Genomic DNA, 23492 nt, shown 5'->3' on the forward strand with positions numbered 1-23492 from the left:
CTAGTCTATAGTCTAGTCTATAGTCTAGTCTATAGTCTAGTCTATAGTATAGTCTATAGTCTAGCCTATAGTCTAGTCTATAGTCTACTCTATAGTCTAGTCTATAGTCTGGTCTATAGTCTGGTCTAGTCTATAGTCAAGTCTGTCTTTAGTCAAGTCTATAGTCTATATCCTCTAAAGTCTTTATATTATCGTCTATAGACTAATTATAGTGAAGTCCAAAATTGGCTTGTCTGCAGTTTCTCTCTTTTATTGCTACTTAATATACCCACTGTAGGGTGTCCGAAAAATCTAAACCGCAAATTTACACATTAATAAAACAGAAACAATTTAATATTCAGCATTAATAACAATTATATAGATTTTTTACATATTAACTGTTTCTATTTTTTCAGTCGCTGTAAAAAAGAGTATAATTTTTACAATTAATGAGAATTTTTTTTTTTTTTTGTTCTCAGTTTCCATTTATTAGGAAGGAAGGAGTGTATCATATAATGACTATACACGCAGCCAGTCACGAGTAAGCAGTACGAGAACGGGGGAAGCAATAAATAGTAATATAGTTATTATATTACCTTAGAATAGTGTAAAAATCCTAAGGTACTCGAATCTTTCCATTACAAACATACTTACCATAATTCTTCTTAAATTTGCAGCTCTGACTAACGGTAAGTTAATCGTGGTGACGTCAATAGAAAAATAAATATGCAATAGCATTTAACAATAACTGTTGTCTGATCATGTGCATAAATAATAATAAAAATCGGTTTTTAATACAAACGATTTCTGTTGCTATTTCTGGACTGAGTCATTTCCTGCTTAACTAGCATGGGATGGTTGTTCCTTTAAGGGAAATTTTTATAATTTTAGTATATATATATATATTATTAAGACATTTCTAATGATACAATAAGATAATCACGTGTCTAATTCTTAAGGTTTCAGTTCCAAATTTCCTATGTAAGATGGAGGGGTTTCAATTGATTTTCAGAAATTACTTAAGAATTGTTTTCTAATCTACTTAAGTTTTGCAAAATCTTTTGACACTATCCCCGTATGTACTTAAAACGATTGTAGCAAAACTTTCAAAATCTAATTTTAATAATGACAAAATTGTCGAAATTGTTTGTTTTGTAACATCAAGATTGACCCTTTATAATAGAGTTGCCAAAAATCTTGTCTTTGTGTCTGAAAACGATTGAAGTTATTAGTTCTGTATCAGTAATTAATAACTGAGAATAAGGTAGACGATGTATTATATATCATTCGCTAGGAAATTGAGTCTACTTTGAAATTACTTTTTGAAAAAAGTCACAGAAATTCAGAAATAAAAAGAGAAGGGGTTATTGTATCCTTTTACAATATACTTAAGAACATATTGGGCCATCTAAATGATATGAGAATTTTTGCACTACGTTTTAATTTTAGATAAAAATAGGACTTTTCTCAATTTCCGTTCACAAGTTTCAGATTTATTTATTCCAAGTTTAATAATTTTAAGAATTAATCCTTAAATTTTTTCCAACTTTTCCTATTTTAAATCAAATATACACTTCGATTGGCAACTCTAGAACATGATTAATGAAAAATTAAATATTTCCCCACAATTAAATAATGAATAATCAAACGAATGGCCTTTAATGAAGGCAAACACTCACACATAATCATTACAAATTATAGACAAAACTCACATTCAGCAAAAGAGAGACAAATGAAATTGAATCTAATTCAAATATTGTCGTCATTAATAACGTTTCAGGTCTCCATATACATATTATAATAAGAATTACATATACTATTAGAATTATATGTTTGTTTGTATGTATAACACATAGTAATTTATTCACACAACAATTGTCAAATTCTATAGAAAAATTACAAATTTACATTGAATAAAACTTGAAACCAAGCAAACAAATTAAATACTTCAAAGAAATTATTATATTCTTATTAAAAACAAAATTATAAACAAATTTTAATTGAAATATTTTTAATTAAAATTTATGCTTCAAAAAAATGAGCAATTCTACAGAAAAATACACAGATACAGTTACAAAAACATAATTACATTGGAAGTTTTTTCTATTATAAATATAAAATGTTTGTTGGGTTATAACAATACCTATACAGTTGTAAAATCTGTCACGAGATTTTAGACAGCAACAAAGGTTATTGTTGTAATGCTTATTATTTCATAGTACACTGAAAAAAATTATGCGAAAACACAGCACTTTAAAACTTATTGGCATCACATTAAACTGCTACACTCCCAGACATTTTCAGTAATTTTTCTAACTTAAAAACTTAAAAAATAGTCTATAGTCTAGTCTAGTCTAGTCTAGTCTGGTCTAGTCTAGTCTAGTCTAGTCTAGTCTAGTCTAGTCTAGTCTAGTCTAGTCTAGTCTAGTCTAGTCTATAGTCTAGTCTAGTCTAGTCTAAAGTCTAGTCTAGTCAAGTCTATAGTCTAGTCTAGTCTAGTCTATTCTAGTCTTGTCTAGCCTAGTCTGTCTAGTCTAGTCTTGTCTAGTCTAGTCTAGTCTAGTCTAGTCTAGTCTAGTCTAGTCTATAGTCTAGTCTAGTCTAATCTAGTTTAGTCTAGTCTATAGTCTAGTCTATAGTCTAGTCTATAGTCTATAGTCTATAGTCTATAGTCTATAGTCTATAGTCTATAGTCTATAGTCTATAGTCTATAGTCTATAGTCTATAGTCTAGTCTAGTCTAGTCTAGTCTATAGTCTAGTCTAGTCTATAGTCTAGTCTAGTCTAGCCTAGTCTATAGTCTAGTCTAGTCTATAGTCTAGTCTATAGTCTAGTCTATAGTCTAGTCTATAGTCTAGTCTATAGTCTAGTCTATAGTCTAGTCTATAGTCTAGTCTATAGTCTAGTCTATAGTCTAGTCTATAGTCTAGTCTATAGTCTAGTCTATAGTCTAGTCTATAGTCTAGTCTATAGTCTAGTCTATAGTCTAGTCTATAGTCTAGTCTATAGTCTAGTCTATAGTCTAGTCTATAGTCTAGTCTATAGTCTAGTCTATAGTCTAGTCTATAGTCTAGTCTATAGTCTAGTCTATAGTCTAGTCTATAGTCTAGTCTATAGTCCAGTTTATAGTCTAGTCTATAGTCCAGTCTATAGTCTAGTCTATAGTCTAGTCTATTAGTCCTATAGTCTAGTCTATAGTCTAGTCTATAGTCTAGTCTATAGTCTAGTCTATAGTCTAGTCTATAGTCTAGTCTATAGTCTCGTCCTATAGTCTAGTCTATAGTCTAGTCTATAGTCTAGTCTATAGTCTAGTCTATAGTCTAGTCTATAGTCTAGTCTATAGTCTAGTCTATAGTCTAGTCTATAGTCTAGTCTATAGTCTAGTCTATAGTCTAGTCTATAGTCTAGTCTATAGTCTAGTCTATAGTCTAGTCTATAGTCTAGTCTATAGTCTAGTCTATAGTCTAGTCTATAGTCTAGTCCTATAGTCTAGTCTATAGTCTAGTCTATAGTCTAGTCTATAGTCTAGTCTATAGTCTAGTCTATAGTCTAGTCTATAGTCTAGTCTATAGTCTAGTCTATAGTCTAGTCTATAGTCTAGTCTATAGTCTAGTCTATAGTCTAGTCTATAGTCTAGTCTATAGTCTAGTCTATAGTCTAGTCTATAGTCTAGTCTATAGTCTAGTCTATAGTCTAGTCTATAGTCTAGTCTATAGTCTAGTCTATAGTCTAGTCTATAGTCTAGTCTATAGTCTAGTCTATAGTCTAGTCTATAGTCTAGTCTATAGTCTAGTCTATAGTCTAGTCTATAGTCTAGTCTATAGTCCTAGTCTATAGTCTAGTCTATAGTCTAGTCTATAGTCTAGTCTATAGTCTAGTCTATAGTCTAGTCTATAGTCTAGTCTATGTCTAGTCTATAGGTAGTCTATAGTCTAGTCTATAGTCTAGTCTATAGTCTTAGTCTATAGTCTAGTCTATAGTCTAGTCTATAGTCTAGTCTATAGTCTAGTCTATAGTCTAGTCTATAGTTGTCTATAGTCTAGTCTATAGTCTAGTATATAGTCTAGGTCTTATAGGTCTAGTCTATAGTCTAGTTAGTCTAGTCTAGTCTAGTCTATAGTCTAGTCTATAGTCTAGTCTATAGTCTCGTCTATAGTCTAGTCTATTAGTCCTAGTCTATAGTCTAGGTCTATAGTCTAGTCTATCCCCGTCTAGTCTATAGTCTAGGTCTATCGTCTAGTCTATAGTCTCGTCTATAGTCTGTCTATAGTCTAGTCTATAGTTCTAGTCTATAGGTCTAGTCTATAGTCTAGTCTATAGGTCTAGTCTATAGTCTAGTCTATAGTCTAGTCTATAGTCCTAGTCTATTAGTCCTAAGTCTATAGTCTAGGTCTATAGTCTAGTCTATAGTCTAGTCTCTAGTAGTCTAGTCTATAGTCTAGTCTATAGTCTAGTCTATAGTCTAGTCTATAGTCCTAGTCTATAGTCTCTAGTCTATCTATGTCTAGTCTATAGTCTAGTCTATAGTCTAGTCTATGTCTAGTCTATAGTCTATCGATAGTCTAGTCTATAGTCCTAGTCTATGTCTAGTCTATGTTAGTCTATAGTCTAGTCTATAGTCTAGTCTATAGTCTAGTCTATAGTCTAGTCTATAGTCTAGTCTATAGTCTAGTCTATAGTCTAGTCTATAGTCTAGTCTATAGTCTAGTCTATAGTCTAGTCTATAGTCTAGTCTAGCTATGTCTAGTCTATAGTCTAGTCTCTAGTCTAGTCTATAGTCTAGTCTCTAGTCTAGTCTATAGTCTAGTCTATAGTCTAGTCTATAGTCTAGTCTTATAGTCTAGTCTATAGTTCTAGTCTATAGTCTAGTCTATAGTCTAGTCTATCGTCTAGTCTCTGTCTAGTCTATAGTCTAGTCTATAGTCTAGTCTATAGTCTAGTCTATAGTCTAGTCTATAGTCTAGTCTATAGTCTAGTCTATAGTCTAGTCTATAGTCTAGTCTATAGTCTAGTCTATAGTCAGTCTATGCTAGTCTATAGTCTAGTCTATAGTCTAGTCTATAGTTGTCTATAGTCTAGTCTATAGTCTTATTGTCTATAGTCTAGTCTATAGTCTAGTCTATAGTCTAGTCTATAGTCTAGTCTATAGTCTAGTCTATAGTCTAGTCTATAGTCTAGTCTATAGTCTAGTCTATAGTCTAGTCTATAGTCTAGTCTATAGTCTAGTCTATAGTCTAGTCTATAGTCTAGTCTATAGTCTAGTCTATAGTCTAGTCTATAGTCTAGTCTATAGTCTAGTCTATAGTCTAGTCTATAGTCTAGTCTATAGTCTAGTCTATAGTCTAGTCTATAGTCTAGTCTATAGTCTAGTCTATAGTCTAGTCTATAGTCTAGTCTATAGTCTAGTCTATAGTCTAGTCTATAGTCTAGTCTATAGTCTAGTCTATAGTCTAGTCTATAGTCTAGTCTATAGTCTAGTCTATAGTCTAGTCTATAGTCTAGTCTATAGTCTAGTCTATAGTCTAGTCTATAGTCTAGTCTATAGTCTAGTCTATAGTCTAGTCTATAGTCTAGTCTATAGTCTAGTCTATAGTCTAGTCTATAGTCTAGTCTATAGTCTAGTCTATAGTCTAGTCTATAGTCTAGTCTATAGTCTAGTCTATAGTCTAGTCTATAGTCTAGTCTATAGTCTAGTCTATAGTCTAGTCTATAGTCTAGTCTATAGTCTAGTCTATAGTCTAGTCTATAGTCTAGTCTATAGTCTAGTCTATAGTCTAGTCTATAGTCTAGTCTATAGTCTAGTCTATAGTCTAGTCTATAGTCTAGTCTATAGTCTAGTCTATAGTCTAGTCTATAGTCTAGTCTATAGTCTAGTCTATAGTCTAGTCTATAGTCTAGTCTATAGTCTAGTCTATAGTCTAGTCTATAGTCTAGTCTATAGTCTAGTCTATAGTCTAGTTATAGTCTAGTCTATAGTCTAGTCTATAGTCTAGTCTATAGTCTAGTCTATAGTCTAGTCTATAGTCTAGTCTAGTCTAGTCTAAGTCTAGTCTATAGTCTAGTCTATAGTCTAGTCTATATTCTAGTCTATAGTCTAGTCTATAGTCCTAGTCTATAGTCTAGTCTATATTCTAGTCTATTAGTCTTAGTTCATAGTCTAGTATCATAGTCTAGTCTATAGTCTAGTCTATAGTCTAGTTCTATAGTCTAGGTCTATAGTCTAGTCTATAGTCTAGTTCTCTTAGTCTAGTCTCTAGTCTAGTCTATAGTCTAGTCTATAGGTCTAGTCTATAGGCTAGTCTCATAGTCTAGTCTATGTCTAGTCTATAGGTCTATTCTATAGTCTAGTCCTATAGTTAGTCTATAGTCTAGTCTATAGTCTAGTTCTATAGTCTAGTCTATAGTCTAGTCTATAGTCTAGGGGTCTATAGTCTAGTCTATAGTCTAGTCTATAGTCTAGTCTATAGTCTAGGTCTATAGGTCTAGTCTATAGTCTAGGTCTAAGTCTAGTCTATATGTCTAGGTCTTATAGTTCTAGTCTATAGTCTAGTCTATAGTCTAGTCTAGTAGTCTAGTCTATAGTCTAGTCTATAGTCTAGTCTATAGTCTAGTCTATAGTCTAGTCTATAGTCTAGTCTATAGTCTAGTCTATAGTCTAGTCTATAGTCTAGTCTATATAGTCTAGTCTATAGTATAGTCTATAGTATAGTCCATAATCTAATCTATAGTCTAGGGAATAGTCTATAAATAGTCTATAGATTAAAAAGCGTAAACTTGGGCCTGATCTCTAATTTAATTTTATATACAAATAAATCACTAACCAGTGAATTTAAAACATTTCAGTTCAATTACTATTAATTTGATTGCAACTGTGGACTTAGACTTTGTACTTTGAAAATTCAATTTAATTCACAATAAATCATGACATTATGATCAATTTATTGACCAGAAATACATATACAGTCACTCATTTCATATAGAAAATAGAAATTATTTTTATGCAAATTGAAGCTAACAATTGTAAAAAAAATCCCCTTATGTTAATTTTCTAAGATTTAATTTAAATAAAATTATTTTAAAGATTTTCCTATACTAATCTATATGTATATCCTTATATTTATTAAGAAAACATTTCGAATTTTTAATTGATTCTGATAAGAAATTTAATTTGTATTTGTAAGAAATGTATTTAGGTCTAAATAAATAGTAATCCCTAAAAGTACTTTATTTAATTAAAAACAATATATTGTATTTATTGTGTAGCTTAAAGAAAGCTGCTATGGTGTCGTGTGTAAATATTTCTATGGTACACTTAAAGAAAAAAAAAACATCTCATAAATTGGTAATAAATAAATTTACTAAAAATTCATAACCTTTGTTTTCTTTTTTACATTTTACATTATTTTCTTAAATGTTTAAATGCTTTTTGTTTAAAGTTTTGAAATAAATATTAATTAATTGTATGCGTTAATTTGCTAAATGTAGCCGAATATTAAACAAGATAAATATTTGTTTGATTTTTTTTTTTTTTTTTTTCTTCTGTGAAGGTGAATGAACTTTTTCCATTAGTAATATTAAGTCTGGCGATGATTTTTTCTATTAAAATTAAAATAAAAATATATTAACTAAATAACGTCATTGTTATCAGTGACTTATGAAATTAGAGCATAAAACATAAACATAAAATTGAAAGTTTTAAAATTTATTTAAAAGTTTTATTTGATAAAGTCTACAAGAAAAACTAAGATATTTTTAAACATTTTATATGGGGTTATGAAAAGTTTTTAAGAAATTTATTTTTACTCTTTTATTTTAAAATTTTTATTAAAACTAAATAAAGTAATTATATTTCATATATCCTAATGTTTCAAAACTATTAGAATAAATGCTTATAATTTTTTTTTAATAGTAAAAAGCGAGTAAAAATCTGTGTCTATATTTCAATACATCTTATTAACAGCTAAAGAAATTATCATAATTATTTGTCCTCAAGAGAAACAAATAATTTAAGAGCTTATAAACATGTTCTCTTTAAAATGTTAAAGATATCTGATAAGAAAAAACACAATATTTTGTTTTTCTTTTAAGTGTTGCCAGTAGTTATGCCAGACTGAAGATTCTCGGGAATTATACCGGTTTTTGACATGATTATTTTTGTGAAAGCATAAATAATTCAATATCTAAAGTTATAGACCTATTGTTACATTCATCGACTTCGAAATTTACAAATTTTTGTAAAAAATGTCAAAGTCGAAGTTTATGAAGAAAAAAATGGAAAACGTGCAAAAAGTTTTTAAAAAGCCCTCATTACATAAGTTCATCTCTGGGGTAGGGTTCTATAAATCGACTTTAAATAATTAAAAACTCGACTTTTTGGCGGAAGACAATACTTTTGTCCTAACAAAGTCGATAAGTGAACTTGTTAGAAAAAAATCGAAGAATCTGTTCTGCAAATAAATGCCAAAGAAGTCGAAATGTAGAAGAGTCGAAAAAAGTCGGATTAATTCAATATTAAAAAAGTTCGAAGAGTAAAAACAAAAGTCAAAATTATATTTTGTTAGGTATGTTTTATCCCCTACGATCAATCGAACAATATTCTTATTGTTCAAAAAAGTCGATAGTCAACTTGTAGGAGTCGACTTTGAAAATAAAACTCAAAAACCGCTGATAAATTGGAAAAAATATAAATAAAAACTGATGTTGTTTGCCAAATAAAGTTTAAAATTTCGAAAATTTCAAAATTATAAAAAGTCAAAAAATTTACTTTTCGTAAATTGAAAGAATTCAAAAAGTCGTCTTTTTGTTTCAACTATACCTACGTAATTCCTAATTTTGGCTCATATTTTGGTAATTCTCAACTGAAAAACTCTGGCAACTCTTAAATCAAATGCAAAAGAAATGAAAAGCCAAAAACAAAAAGCAATAAATTATTGTTTTTCTTTCAAAAAGAAAAACACTTTTAAAAATAATTCTATAAAATTTTAAGCATACAAATATCAATACATATTTTGTTTTTACTGCTAAACAAACCAAAAACAAAATAACAATAAATTTTAAATTAAGCTAAATGTAAAAACAAATATAAACAACCAAAAAACAAAATTGGTCAATGGATTAAAAATTTATATAAAAAAAAAAATTAAAAACAAACAAACCTGTTCCTCGAGCAATGTAAGTCCCAGCCATGCTAGATGATGATGTGGAAGAACTGGAACCAGCTCCAGTTCCACTTGTTTTAGTAAATTTCAGTAGCATATTGTACACACACTCACACGCACACTTTGTAAGTTATTGATAATATTTTTTTTTTGAAAGATTTCACTTTATTAAAACACGTTTTTTTTAGAAAAAATAGGTATTTGAAATATTTTAAAACTTAAATATTTGTTGCAATTCGTTTATTTTAATTAATATATTACTTATTGTAGTGAAAAAAGTATGTATTTTGTTTCCTGGTTACTTTTACTTGCCCAAAAAAATGGCAGAACAAAAATTGTTGAAAGAAAAACTGTTGCTATTTTTAGCCAAAATAAAAAAGCTTAAGGAAAAATCTCGTTTAAGAATTTATTTTTCTTTTATTTTGCTTTTCACCGTAGTATACACATATCTATCTATCACTCACTTGATTTCCATATAAAGAACAAATAAAATAAAAGTAAATTGAAAATGAGAATTTGCACAAAAAAAGCAGCAGCAGCACCAAATCTTCTTCTGCTTCTTCTTATTTATTATTCCTTTTTAACTTCCTTGTTATGTACTTTTTTATTAATATTTATTTTGTATTTATTTTCTCTAATTGAAAGAGATATATAGACACACATCTATACCTACATGTGTACATATATATAATAATTTATTGTACAAAAACAAACATACACTGCACGATTTTACTACATACGTCACTGTCAGTAGCGCTCACACGTCTTTTATTATTTTATTTTGCTTTACTTCTGTTTTTTCTTCATACATATACACATTCATACATACAATATATTGTACAATCAATCAATTGTTTACTTTAATATTATTTTTTTTTTTATTAATTGATTTTCTTCTATATGTTATAGAAGTTATTATCAAATCACTATATTTTAAGTTAATTTTTTCACTCGTCTTCCTTTACTTGTTTGCCTTTTTCATTATTCTTCTTTCTTTTTTAAATTTGCTTGTGTTAGTTTTTCTTGTTAGTGACAAAAACAATTACTTTGTTTTGTTTTCAATTTGTTTATAATATTTTTGTTTATATCTTTTAAATTTTATTCGTTTTTTCAAGTACGTACATTATATAATATGTTTATAGTAAAATTTGTCAATTTGTTTTGTTTTTATTAACAAAAATTTCATAATTTTGTAATAAAGTTTTTACAATTTGCGTTTTATGTCTCACTTTTACAACATTCAACTGGTTTCTTTTCATTTTTCCTTCGTCTTTTTCTTTCATGCTGACATAGGCATATGTTGTCAACTCTACTGTGGAAAAATCCCGCCAGATATAAAAAACGCTAGAAAAAGGAAAACTGCACTATAGTAATTGTGAATATTCGAATAATTACATCAAATTAATTTAAAAATATATATGTATACATACTATCAAATGTATTAAACTATTCATATATGTGAATAATAACATAAAATTTACAGCATTTTCTAATATCGTTATGGTGCACAAATAAAAATATTTTTATTTCGAGTAAAAGAATATTATGAAGATTTTTTAATTTTAAAATATATCCTGTTTTTGTTAGTTCTAAATATTCACTTTAGAAAATAACTTTTACCCGGCTTAAAGTCAGTCAATTTTAAGCCGCCGCCACCATCGTTAATTTTTGACGGCGTTCACAGAAATTATTGACAGCTCACAGAAATTATTTTTATTTGTGCGTCGCCATTTTTCGTGAAAAGTTAGTGGGAAAAAATTGAAACATTTACAGAAAATTTTAATTAATTTCCCATAAGTTCATTTAAAATTACTTCAGAAATTCTGTAACGCATTTGCAATGGATAAAAAGTCCAAGGAGGCGTTGAGACGCTACAAAAAATCACGTCAGGCTCAGTCGAGTAGTGAAAGCAGCAGTAGTTCAGATTCTGATTCAGGATCTTCGAGTTCCTACAGCAGTTCTGACAGCGAACGTAGGCATCGGCATAAAAAATCTAGACAGTCGGGTGCTCTACGGAGATCCACTAGTTCCAGTGATGAGCGGCACAAACGGGATAAACGTGATCATTGTCAGAAGAAATTGGAGGCGAAACGTAATCATTTGAAACGTAAGTTGAAAGAGGCTAAATTGAAGAAAAAAGCCGCTGCTGCTGCGGCCGCCTTAAGTGGTCATTCACATCGTGCTCTGTCCCCGGCCACACAAGCCAAGCTAAAAAAATTGGCCGAACGTAAGCATTTACGTGCAGCTAGTAAGGAACGCCGGGAAAGGGAAAAAGAAAAGCATCGTGCTGCTCTAAGAGAACGTGAAAGGGAGCACCATCGTGTGGGCAGTCGGTCGCCTACAAAAATAACAAAAATACGCATACACCAAGATGTTAAGAGACAAAAGTCTCCACCCCGTATGCATCACCAATTGATGTCCAGAGAGAAGATTATCATACAAACTAGAACACGTGACCGTACTCCTTCTGCTGAGAGGGAAAGGCAACGTCATGAGCATAAATTGCGTCATGAGGATATGGCCAGAGAACGTGAACGCCGTGAGAGGGAGGCAGCACGTGATAAAGAACGTGCCGATGCCTTGGCCCGTTGCCAGGAACGTCAAAGGGAACGTGAGCGTTTAGCTCGCGAAAAGCTGCGTAGAGAGGAGGAAGAAAAGTATGGAAAACCTTTAGGTGCCGAACGTCTCTTACCGCGGGGACCGGAACGCGATATACCACCAGTACGTGGTTATGAATCACGAGAACGTTCTATTGAACGTGTTAAACGTGAAATGGACCCTTATGATCATGGCTACATTAGAAAGCATAGGGGGGAACCTGAGTTCGAGGATGGTATGTTAAATGTTTATATATAATACATATTCAAGGTTTTCATTAATTTTTTTCTTTTAGAGCCTGAACGCCGTGGTCATTTAGACCGCGAAGAGTTGCTAAGGGAACGTGAATATTTGGCTAGACGTCGTGAGTTGAGTCCTGGTGAATATGCAGGTCCCAGTACCAGTCGTATGCGCCCTGACCCCCGTGATTTATACCCAGAAGATGAACGCGAGCGTCCTTATAAGAGACCCTATTTAGACGAAGGTGCTCCTCGCGGACATCCCATGAATCGTGAGGCTTGGTTGGCTGAACGTGAGTTAAGAGAACGAGAATTGCACGAACATCCTAGAGATTATCGTGATATTGAGGCGGAAAGAATGTATCCCGATGAACGCGAACGTTTGCCACCACGTGAGGGTCGTGAAAGACCACCTTTTGTGGGTAGACCCGGCCCAGATTGGAAACGCAATGATTGGGGCTCACCCCGGGAACGCGGTGAATGGCAGGGTGATGATGGTGGTCCACCACCTCCAGTACGTGGCATAGGTTTTGTGGGTGGCCCCAAACGTGGTGGCGGTGTGGGAATAGTTGGTAAAATTCCCCCATTAATACAACAAAGGGAGCAGCGTCCACCTTCGGAACCCGATTGGGATGCGGAGGAGGGTCAAATTGATACACCCAAGAAATCCGAAGGCACCCCAAAACGCGATTGGATAGAGCATGATCAAAGAGAGATGCCGCTTAATCGTGAAAAACCAGGACCTATAGGTCGTCCTTGGAATCCTAATGAATGGCGTGAAGGTGACGAAGGACCGGGGCCAAGTACTGGTTACCAACGTGGTCCACCCGGTCCCATGATGCATCATCCACGTAGTGATAGAGGTGGTCGTGGTGGTTATCGCGGTCGTGGAGGCCATATTGATCACGGTGAACGCATACCAGGAGGTCACGGCTTTAGACCTCACCATCCTCCTGCTCTAATGAATCTACCCGTACCACCACCAGGTGGTTTTCATGGTGCCGGGCCTATGACACGTTTTCCCAATAAAAGGAACATGACCTATACTAATCCCAATATATTAAAAAAACAACAAGCCGCTTTAGCTGCAGCTAAGGCAGCTGCTCAAGCAAGTGCCGTAGCGGCCGCCACAACAGCTGTTGCCGCCGCCAAAGCTGCAGCTCAAAGTGCAGCAAATGCTACCACCAATCCCAGTATTTTAGGACAGGTCAGTAGCAATCGACCACAAGCGAATGATGATAAACCAGAAGCTGGTGAAATTGTGGGAGATAATGACCAAAAGGAGGAAACCTCTCAAACAGCAGCTGCAGGAGATGCGACTGCTGAGCAAAAAGAGAAAAAGAACAGTGGCGAACTTAGTGAAATCAGTGATAGTGACGATGACATACTTAATAAGACCGAAAAGAAGACAAAATTGGAAAATGATGACTCAAATTCACAAACCAAGCCCGAAAGCAAAGACAACGGAGAAGATAAGGGAGAGGAGGAAGAAATTATGGACTTTGAAGAAATTTCAGATGGTGAATTAGAAGAAGAAAGAGCTGCCAAGGGTAAGTGCATAACATAATATTTTATATTTCTATATTTTTTCTAATAAATATGAACAAATTTTATTCGTTTAGGAGTGGGAGATGCTTTAGGCGTGGACTGGTCTTCTCTGGTGGCTGAAACTAAACGTATGCCCTCAAATCAAGCTACCACAGCTAAGCAGAAATGGCAACCTCATCGTATTATTTTAGACGTAGGCATTTCTATGCGTATGGCTGGTGAGGAATATGCCAAGCGTTTACTGAACGAAGCCAAACAACAATTAGATGAAGAATTGAAGGCTGAAGCGGTTAAAACCGATACAAAAGTTGACATTAAAACAGAAATTAAAGATGAAGTATCTTCGCTATCCACTTTAGATGATGATTCTCAAGCCACAGCTCTTGAAAACGAGGACAGTACTTCCGACATCAAACCCAAAGAAGAAATTGATGATAAGACAGATGTTAAACATTTAGCAGAAGATATAGCTGCCACAGAAACATTTAATGTGGACTCTTTACCACCCTTAGCTTGCATGCAAGTTTCACAGCGCAAAGCTGAAATAGAGAGACGACAACTGATTACAAATGCTTGCGGTATTAATAGTAGGGCATTAAGTGCCCGCCAAGATTTAAAATTACGTAGACAATTGTGTGGTCTACCAGCTCGAGAATGTGAAATATCACGTAATATACCACAAACAAGTGACAAACTTAAGGCCATGGCTTTAGCTGCTTTTCAAAGAACATTACAAGTTAAATAAATAAATTAGCTAATCAGTGTAAGGAGTATTGTAAAGCATGCGATTTCGTTTTTTTTGTAATTTAGTTTAGTTATTAGTGGTTATATTTAATAGTTCATACCTATATATTATATATAATTATGGAATGTATATGAAAATGGATTATGAAATTGAATATGAAATAGATAGAGCGAACAAAACATATAAAATATTACCCAGGAGCGGTAATTCTTATTTAAATTCAAACAAGTTTGTGTTTATTTTAAAAGTTTTTGTTTTGTGGAAATTGATAAAGAACAGTTTAACAAATTACACATTAATTTGGGGTAAAATGAAATAAAAAGAAAAAAGGTATTATTGGTGTTACAACATGGGAAAACCAGAAGAAGTGAATTGAAATAAATAGTTAAATCTGTGGCAAGAAAACAGACCAGCTATAAACGTATTTGAAATATTAACCCAAAATAAAAACTCTTTAGAGCTTTTTGTTTTTAAATTTTTTGTTCTTAAATTTATTTGTTTTTTTTACCTTTTTTATTAGTTTCTCATATTTAAGTGCTAAAGTAATCTGAACATTATTATTAATGATTTTTATTAGCTTTTTTAACATGGCTTGAAGGATACCTTTTACAAACAAATATTATTAAAGAAAATTTGTTTTAACTTTGTAAGGAAAAAAGTAAAGTATGTATTTGTTTTTCAATTCTTATTGTTTTTTAACTTTGTTAATAATTAACAACATAAATTACTATTAATCAATGGCGGTTTTTATCTGTTTTTAGTGAATTTTTTTCAGATCAAGTTTTAAAACTACTGCTAAAATTGTTTTTACTTAGTTGTAAATTTTGGAAGTGTAGTTTGTTTTTTTTTTCTAAGAATACATATTTATTTTGTTTTTGTAGTTTGTTATATTGCTATTTATTTTTTTATTTAGATTTAAGTGGCTACTATTTTTTATTTTTTTAATTATTGCTAATTAATTTATTTTGTTTTTAACTTTAATATATGTATGTTTATCATAGAAATATAGATGTATTTAATTTTATAACCCCCTAATTTATTCACTCCCAGGATCAACTATAAGAAAAAAATATTTGGAAAATTGAGAAAAGTTTTTTGCATTCAATGTAATTTTTATATAGTAAACCAATTGGAAATTCTTATAGACTTTGTCAATTATTGTCAAACCTTTGAAATATAATTAAGAATTAATTTCAGTATGAAATAACTGAAATACGATAGATATACTGAAATTTCAATTAAATTTTTATAAAACATTTCTCTTGGAGGTTATAAATACTATTCAATGCCACCGAATAATATTTTTTGACTTGATTTTCTTTTAAATTTTAATTTCAGTGTTAGTGATAAGAAATGTTGCTGTTAAACTATAGAAAAAAAACTTTGCATTACAGCTGTAAAATATTTATAAAGCTATAAATTAAAAAAAAATGTACTATTAGTTTTGAAACTAAACCGAGTAGAGTACATTTTATAAAGAAATATTTGCTTTTTAAACACATATATTCAAAATATCTTTTTCAATATGTTTTCTGAATTTGTTTTAAACTTTGTGTGACTACTATTTTGTAAATTAGGATTTTTAATTATGTTTTTGTTTTTCTACAAATTAATATTTAGTTAGGCCTCAATTAAATTGTGTTAAATGTTAATTTTTCTTTAAGATTATTATGTTTTTAGCTCATTTTTTTGTTTGTTCATTTTATGTTATTTGTTTTTTTATTATTATTATTTTCTTTGCTTTTATTTAAATTAAAGTATACTGTAAATGTGGTCAATTCAATGAAGGTATTCGCATATCATGCCAATTTATTTCAATATTTGGCCATTTTGTTTGTAAACATGTCATCATGGGATTTGAAACACAAATCGATTTTAAATCACTTTCTAATAATATGGCAGAACCTTTGCAATACTGGACCTGCAAGGATATTTAAAAAACACGTGTCAAAAATTATTTTTATTTATATTTAAAAATAAATTTTACCTTATTGCCCTCATTAGATCCAGGTATACCATTATAATGCATTAAATCGAAGGTGTCGGGTGTTGAACGTTTTTCCAGTGGGAAAAATTCATCCATAAATGCGTTTAATAATATTATGCCTAAACCCTCGGGATCTAAACGTCTTTGCATAATATTGACACTAAAAAGGAAAAATATAAGAAATAAGTTAGAAAAATAGTGAATTTTGATTTGTAAAAATTTTAAATTGTAATTTTAGCGAAAATTTTAAATCTTATTGAAAAAATGAATTTTAATGCCAAATTAAAATGAAATGCTTTAATTTTAGTGAAAATTTAAATTTTAGTAAAAATTTTAAATTTTAGTGAAATTTTTAAATTTTGGTTAAAATTTTAAAATTTACTATATTTTTAATTTTAGTGAAAATTTTAAATTTTAGTGAAAATTTTAAATTTAAGTAAAAATTTTAAATTTTAGTAAAAATTTTAAATTTTAGTAAAAATTTTAAATTTTAGTAAAACTTTTAAATTTTAGTAAAAATTTTAAATTTTAGAAAAATTTTAAATTTTAGTGAAAGTTTTAAATTTTAGTGAAAGTTTTAAATTATAGGGAAAATTTTAAATTTTTAGTGAAAGTTTTAAATTTAAGTGAAATTTTTAAATTTTAGTGAAATTTTAAATTTTTAGTGAAATTTTTAAATTTTAGTGAAATTTTTAAATTTTAGTGAAATTTTTAAATTTTAGTGAAATTTTTAAATTTTAGTGAAATTTTTAAATTTTAGTGAAATTTTTAAATTTTAGTGAAAATATTAAAATTTAGTGAAAATTTAAAATTTAGTGATTTCTAACGAATAATTGAAATTTAAGTGAAAATTTTAAATTTTAGTTATGTTTTGAAATTTAAGTAAAAAATTAAAATTTTAGTGAAAAATTTAAATTTAAATGAAATATGAAATTTCGAAATTTAAGTGAAAGTTTTAAATTTTTAAATTTATGTGAAATTTTGAAATTTTAGTGAAAATTTTAAATTTTATTGATAAATTGATATTTAAGTTAAATTTTTAAATTTTAGTTAAAAATTTTAAATTTTAGTGAAAATTTTATAATTTAGTAAAATTTTGTGATGAATCGATAATTTTAGTGAAAATTTGAAATTTTAATGCAAATTTGAAGTTTTATTAAAATTGTGAAAATTTTAAATCGAATTTTAAGAGAAAAATCCAATTTTTAACGGATAGTCGGAAATTTTAGTGAAAATTTGAAATTTTATTAAAAAAATATTTCTCACTGAAAACTAAATATTTTAAGTTCAATATCGGATTCTTAGTAAACAATTTGATCTTTTAAACGAAATTTTATTTAAAAATCAAATTTTCATCTCAAAGTCGGATTTTCAGCGAAGAAACAGCTTTTATATTTTTAGTGAATCGAGGGCATTGTAGAGAAAATCGGAGTTTTTTCTCAAATAACAAAATTTAATTCAAATAAAACTTACTATTCCGCTTCGCTAACTAAATCCAAAGCGGCTAAAACATCCTGTAGCACTGGAGTTGGTATAAAATTATTACCATCCGGATCATAAGATTTAAAAACTCGGCGGGCTATTTCCGAAGGTGTTTCGGGTGATACAAGACGCTTTTCATTGCTAAATAACACTGCAAATAATAAAAGAAAGATTTATTTATTATAATGTTCAACCACATTAAGGATGTTCTCAACAACCTACCAGTTAAATGAGTCTCCGAACCCATAACCCAAACCGGATTTCTCGGATTCTTAAAAAACGAACCCACCGTACAATAACGCATTTGTTCCATCAATGTTATGAAACCAATATCACTTTGTTCATTAATACCCCTCAACTTTAGACCGCCCACATCCTGATCATTATCCCAGACATGCGCCACGGCACGTCCGGTTAACATTAGATTAATTAAAGCCTGCGAGCCATAACCATAGGTATTATGTATTAGCGGTTCTGAGGTATCCAACAGCTCCGAATTGACATTTTCTATACCCTTGGTCAGCAATACCGTATACATGAATAACAGCACACCGTATTTGGCCGATAACACTTCAAAGTTAAGCGTATAATATTTTTCCACCTCTTCTATTGTATTGAAATGCACAACATGCAAACGTTTATGATATTCTTCGGGCGATACCTCTTCGGCTGCATTACAAGGTACTGTACCAGCAGTAAGAGCAGCCGCAGCAGCTGTAGCAGCCTCATCTTCTGTTGTTTCATCATCCATGAAGCCAGCATCAGTATTCAAATTTGCATCATCATTGGCGGCATTACTAGCTGCTACTGCCGCCTCTGTTGCTGCTGTTGTTGACGTTTCTTTGGCTTCCGAACATTGTTCGACAGGTAGTGTGACTATGCGTAGACGTAACGCTTTACATTTACTCAGAATGGTGCAGAGAGCTTGTATAAGTAAACTTTTACACTTGTCGGGTGTTAACTAGAATTGTTAAATTATAAAGTTTAGCTAAATTGTTTTTTAATTAGAATTTGTTTTTAAGTTTATTTACATCTTTGAAACAATGACCAGGTGTATCCATAATTAAAATCTTTAAAATGTACGCTTGAACAGGCGCAATCACAGCACAGGGTCCACCTTGTTTTTGTACCAAAGCGGAAGGTTCTTCAGCACTAAATTCAAAACCTTTGGCAAATAGGAAAACAGCAATATTATTAATATGAAGAAGATTAATAAATGAAAAAAATAATTATATTTTCTTTTTCGAAATGCATTGAAATTTTCGTTGAATTTTTTTTTTAGATTCTGTTAAAATGTATTAAATATGTTACACATTCCTTGAAATTCTTGGAGGAAATCTATTCAATTGCACACAATATGTTTAATCGAGTAAATTAACATGCTTGATCAATTAAATAAAAAGAAATAACAAATACAAAAATGCATATAAAGAAAAAAGCATTGTCTATTAACACCGACTAATTAACGCCAATAAGTAGATTATATGTGGGAGCTAAGGGCATATCTAAAAGTTTTAGTATAAGTATTTCAGTTTCATTATTTTTATGAAAAATCTGATATTTTTAGCACTTTAAGGCATTATGTACATCAAATCCGAAGGAATATACCTAAGTCTCCGCGATTCCCTTCCAGTGTCCCTGATGTTATATTTTTAAACTGCAATCAACAGTTTAATTACAAGTATGGAAAGTCGGACGAAAGGACTTCTCAAACTCCCCTCATAAGTATTACGGAAAAGCTAGGCGTACATATTTCAAAATTAACATATGACTTCTATACACCCTATTCGATACAAAAATATATATTAAGTTAAATGACAGAAGAAAATGCATCTGTTAAATATGACTAATCTTCCAAAAAATTTAAAAAATGTTTAATAAAAATAAATCTAAAGTAAGAAATACAAAGACACACTCACACACTATAAACAAAAAGAAGAAATGTAAAATAAAAGGAGGGGTGGAAGACAAACGTGATCATCGAAGAACAGCAACCATCGAAGCAACAATAAACATATTGAGGAGTATTAAATAACGGCAGGTGTCAAGAGAGTAATCATAGAAGGTGGACAAAACTTAAAAAAAAAGAAAAGAAAGACAACTGAAAACAAGTAAGAAAGTATAGTCGGGCGTGGCCGACCATATGATACCCTACACCAGTTATGAATATTAAATGTAATTTATTTTTCATAATAAACCATTTATCTTCAATATTCCCTTGTTCCGATACATTTAAGCAATTTATGGATGAAAAACTAATTTTCTGAAAGAGGCTTTATATGGGGGCTAGGGGCAAATAGACCAAGCCCGATAAAATTTTGTGAATATATTTATATTTACATAATGTTTTATTGTGCTGAATTTCATCGCGATATTTGTGTTTATAAGCTAATTTGGGACATTCAAGTAATTTTCTGAAGGGGACTTTGTATGGGAGCTAGGGTCAAATGGGGCCTGATCTTTATGAAATTTGGCAAGGTCATAAAGACTTCTATAAAACTTAGTTGTGCCGTATTTTATCGATATATCTGTATATTTAACATAATTATGAGCTCAGAAGCCCTTTTCGGGGGGTTCTGTTCTATGGGGGCTAGGTGAAATAATGGACCGATTTTAACCATTTTCAATAGGCTTCGTCCTTGGGTCAAATAAATTGCGATCTGTACCTTGCGCACAAGGTTTACATGGACAGCCAGCCAGCCAGACGGACGGACATAGCTTAATCGACTCAGAAAACGATTCTAAGCCGATTGGTATACTTTAAGGTGGGTCTAGGACGAATATTTTTGTATGTTACAAACATCAGCACAAATCCAATATACCCTCCCCACTAAAGTGGTGTAGGGTATAAAAACATAACATCATTCATCATCACCTTATATCTGTGGCTACAAAGAATAATAGCGCATTTCGAAAATCATAATTTTAAGAAAAATAAATTTTAAATAAGAAAAATAAGCTACAAGATATTTAGCTTCTAAAATAAATAAGATTTCTATTGATATCTTTTGAAAAAAAAGAAAATGGGAATTTTTAATTTTAGTTAATAAAATATGGTGACATATACAAATAGAATTTCTTTCCTAAATCAACTTAGGCGTTAAACGCTTGTGACCACATCATATCAACTACACACTTGATTTAATATAAAATTTATATACAAACATATTTACATGCATGTATATAGCATGTGTTTGTGTATGTACAATAAGAAAGTGCATACAACCACCCATAATACATTTAAATTAATGTCCACCACCCACCTTGAGACCAACGACGAAAAACATCCAAACGTATTGCTGGTCCCCATAATAAATTGCGTATTTCTTGCAATTCGCGCGCATCCTTGGCCGTTGCTATTGTTGAGGGAGTTAAACCAGCACTCCCACTTGTACTAGCCTGTTGTTGTTGCTGCTGCTGCTGCTGCTGTTGTAGATGCTGCATTTGTTGTTGGCCTGTAGCGGCTACGGCTGCTGCTACTGTTGATCCGGCAGCAGCTGCCATTGATGAGGCTGCTGCATTTTTTGCTTTGGTTGAGGCACTATTTGTATGTTCGCCCATGTTATTTCCCTTTTTACAACTTCTTTCTTCAATTAATATTTCTCTTTTTATAATTTAACAAATTTAAATTATAAAATTATGTTTATATTAACTTTTTCGTTCTTTCTTTTTTGTTGTCCACTCTTTGCTATAGTTTTTCATTTACGCCATTCGCAAAAAATTCGTTTTTCTCAATTCACTTTTACCACTTTATTCTTCCATACACAAAAATGTTCTAATTGAATTTTTCACAATTTGTTTTATGTTTTCTTTAGCAATTTATTAACAATTTCATAAAATTGTTAAATTATTTGCCAATTATATTGGCAGTTTATTAGTTAAAAGTATTTGTAAAGAATTTTGTCAATTTTTTCGTATATTTCCAACACCCGTATAAGAAAATGCACACACAAAAAAATTGGTGATGGGAAGAAAAAAAAATTGAATAAAAAATGCAATTGTCAAATTGTTCTACTTATGCTGCTTCTTATTATTCGTTGTACTGCTATTCACAGTTAGATGGTAACATGTTTAGCTTATTTACATGGTTATTTGAAGCAAACAAAAAAGTGTTTGTAGCAAACACGAGATACGAAAAATACATTGCTGTTTGACGAACCAGAATTTCCTAGGTCGTCAAACATAATGGGACATCAAACAAAATCTGTTTGAAGGAAAAATACAGTGATTTTCTGCGCGAGCTGCATGTTTTCGCGCCATTTTGACAGATGATCCTTCTGTCATTTTACATACATTTCGAGTTTGTAAAACGTGTTCAGTTTGGAATTTGTTTAAACAAATTTATATAATTTTTTAATTTCAATTTCTTTATTCCAATAACCTAGCCTATATAGGCAAATTATTGGAAATAACATAATTGTTTATTGAAAAAGTATTTAGGTGTTATTTTTAGTATTCTACTAAAAAAATTTATTGATATGACCTGTTTGTGAGATCTAGAAGATTAAAAAAATTTCAGTAATGATGTTAAATAATTAATTATTTGTCCCTAAAGAACCTCTTTCTTTTTAAGAAAGAGGAGACATCAAGATGGCATCCTGGAAGAATGCCCACAAGAGATTGGCAATTGTATACCTCCCTAGGAGGACATACCAACGTTGAAATAACTAGTCCCCTAGGGGGGTAGTGATATGGTATATTATCGCCTAGAGGCAATGAACGGAAGTTGATTGCCGTATCCAGGGGTTATCATAAGGATACATACTTATTATTATATCATTGAGCTCACCCATAGCGTGTGATGTCTGTCTGGTGTGCCTTTCCGTGAGCTCTTGTTGTCTCCAAACACTATGGTGGCCGAATATTTACAAGAAACAATTGTTAAGCCACCTTTTAAACAAATTCATCGCACTGTAGAGAATGTCTTCACGAACCTAGGCTGTCGTCTTATATAGATGTTGTTAATTATGTTAATGTTAATTTCAATTAACTAGTTCTTATTGTCCGAAGGTAATTTCTTTTGCCGTATTTTGCAGCCCCTATGGGGCAACAGGAAAAATTGTAATTTCTAAGAGGTTAGACTAATTTCAATAAAATTTTGAATACACAGAGATGATTTGTTGGTTATATGAGAACGAACAAGCATTTTTCTGGACATTAAAGGATGAAAGACGCTATCAGGGTAAATATTTGGTTACTTATTGTCTTGACGGCCAACTTGTTAATAATTATTTTGACTAAAAAAAAAAACTTGTTATTTGTGTTATTTTTACGTTACAACGGGACCATTTAAGGACCCAAGTGAGTCGATCACTGACCGGCTACCTCAGTAATCTACTTTTACGTTAAAAAAAATAATCATCTTTTGGGTCCACTTGTTGGTGGTTTATCAGTTTAATGGAGAAGTGTCAAATAGCACGACCTGACTGACAGCTAAAGTTCACAAAATTACATTATAGCCAAATTTTGATTTTAATAGCGCTACATAGTACCATCCTGTTGAAACCACATTTCGTCCCAATCAACGTCATTGATTATTAACAATAAGCGATAAAATATCGATGACATATCGATCAAACCTCATTTTCTATGTCAAAAAGTGAACGCTGTATAACAGTTCTTTTGACAATTAAAACTTTTGTAAGTTCTATCGAGCTTCAAAATCCTGGGAGGAGAATCGGGGGAACAGTAAACCGAAGGTAATACTTTACTTCTTCCTGTCAGAAGGCCAGCTGTTAACTATGGATAAGAGTTGTT

The 23492-nt window shown here is 31.0% G+C and overlaps 2 protein-coding genes and 1 long non-coding RNA gene across 3 annotated transcripts in view; 1 reads left to right on the plus strand and 2 right to left on the minus strand.

The window, feature by feature from the left end:
- The window catches only part of LOC119602557, a 35024-nt gene extending 24204 nt beyond the window's left edge, over positions 1-10820 (minus strand). The window contains exons 1-2 of the long non-coding RNA XR_005231352.1: positions 10567-10820; positions 9134-10480 (exon numbers count right to left, since the gene is read on the minus strand). This is a non-coding gene — a long non-coding RNA (uncharacterized LOC119602557). The remainder of the gene's footprint in view (positions 1-9133; positions 10481-10566) is intronic.
- A 16-nt stretch (positions 10821-10836) lies between these two features.
- LOC119602555 (fl(2)d-associated complex component) lies at positions 10837-14494 on the plus strand. Its single transcript, XM_037954141.1, has 3 exons — positions 10837-11969; positions 12030-13523; positions 13596-14494. Exons 1-3 carry the CDS (start codon positions 10976-10978, stop codon positions 14264-14266), a joined length of 3159 nt encoding a protein of 1052 aa, XP_037810069.1. The 5' UTR covers positions 10837-10975; the 3' UTR covers positions 14267-14494.
- Positions 14495-15117: 623 nt separating this feature from the next.
- On the minus strand, positions 15118-21758 carry LOC119602553 (ubiquitin carboxyl-terminal hydrolase MINDY-3 homolog). Its single transcript, XM_037954138.1, has 6 exons — positions 20999-21758; positions 18767-18900; positions 17958-18696; positions 17727-17886; positions 16254-16413; positions 15118-16187 (listed from the first exon to the last, which is right to left on the minus strand). The coding sequence occupies exons 1-6, from the start codon at positions 21294-21296 to the stop codon at positions 16041-16043; spliced, it is 1638 nt and encodes a 545-aa protein (XP_037810066.1). The 5' UTR covers positions 21297-21758; the 3' UTR covers positions 15118-16040.
- Positions 21759-23492: the final 1734 nt, after the last annotated feature.

This window comes from Lucilia sericata, unplaced genomic scaffold (genome assembly GCF_015586225.1).
Source record: "Lucilia sericata isolate MDLA Ls3-8-SP2 unplaced genomic scaffold, ASM1558622v1 Contig000240F_arrow, whole genome shotgun sequence".
In the NCBI taxonomy this organism is placed as follows: domain Eukaryota; kingdom Metazoa; phylum Arthropoda; class Insecta; order Diptera; family Calliphoridae; genus Lucilia; species Lucilia sericata.

Coding starts and splice junctions, on each gene's coding strand:
- LOC119602555 (XM_037954141.1), top strand. CDS start 10,976: ATGGATAAAAAGTCCAAGGAGGCGTTGAGACGCTACAAAAAATCACGT. Junction 11,970..12,029: donor GGAACCTGAGTTCGAGGATG/GTATGTTAAATG, acceptor TTTTTCTTTTAG/AGCCTGAACGCCGTGGTCAT. Junction 13,524..13,595: donor AGAAGAAAGAGCTGCCAAGG/GTAAGTGCATAA, acceptor TTATTCGTTTAG/GAGTGGGAGATGCTTTAGGC.
- LOC119602553 (XM_037954138.1), bottom strand. CDS start 21,296: ATGGGCGAACATACAAATAGTGCCTCAACCAAAGCAAAAAATGCAGCA. Junction 18,901..20,998: donor TTTTCGTCGTTGGTCTCAAG/GTGGGTGGTGGA, acceptor TATTTGCCAAAG/GTTTTGAATTTAGTGCTGAA. Junction 18,697..18,766: donor CTGGTCATTGTTTCAAAGAT/GTAAATAAACTT, acceptor TAACAATTCTAG/TTAACACCCGACAAGTGTAA.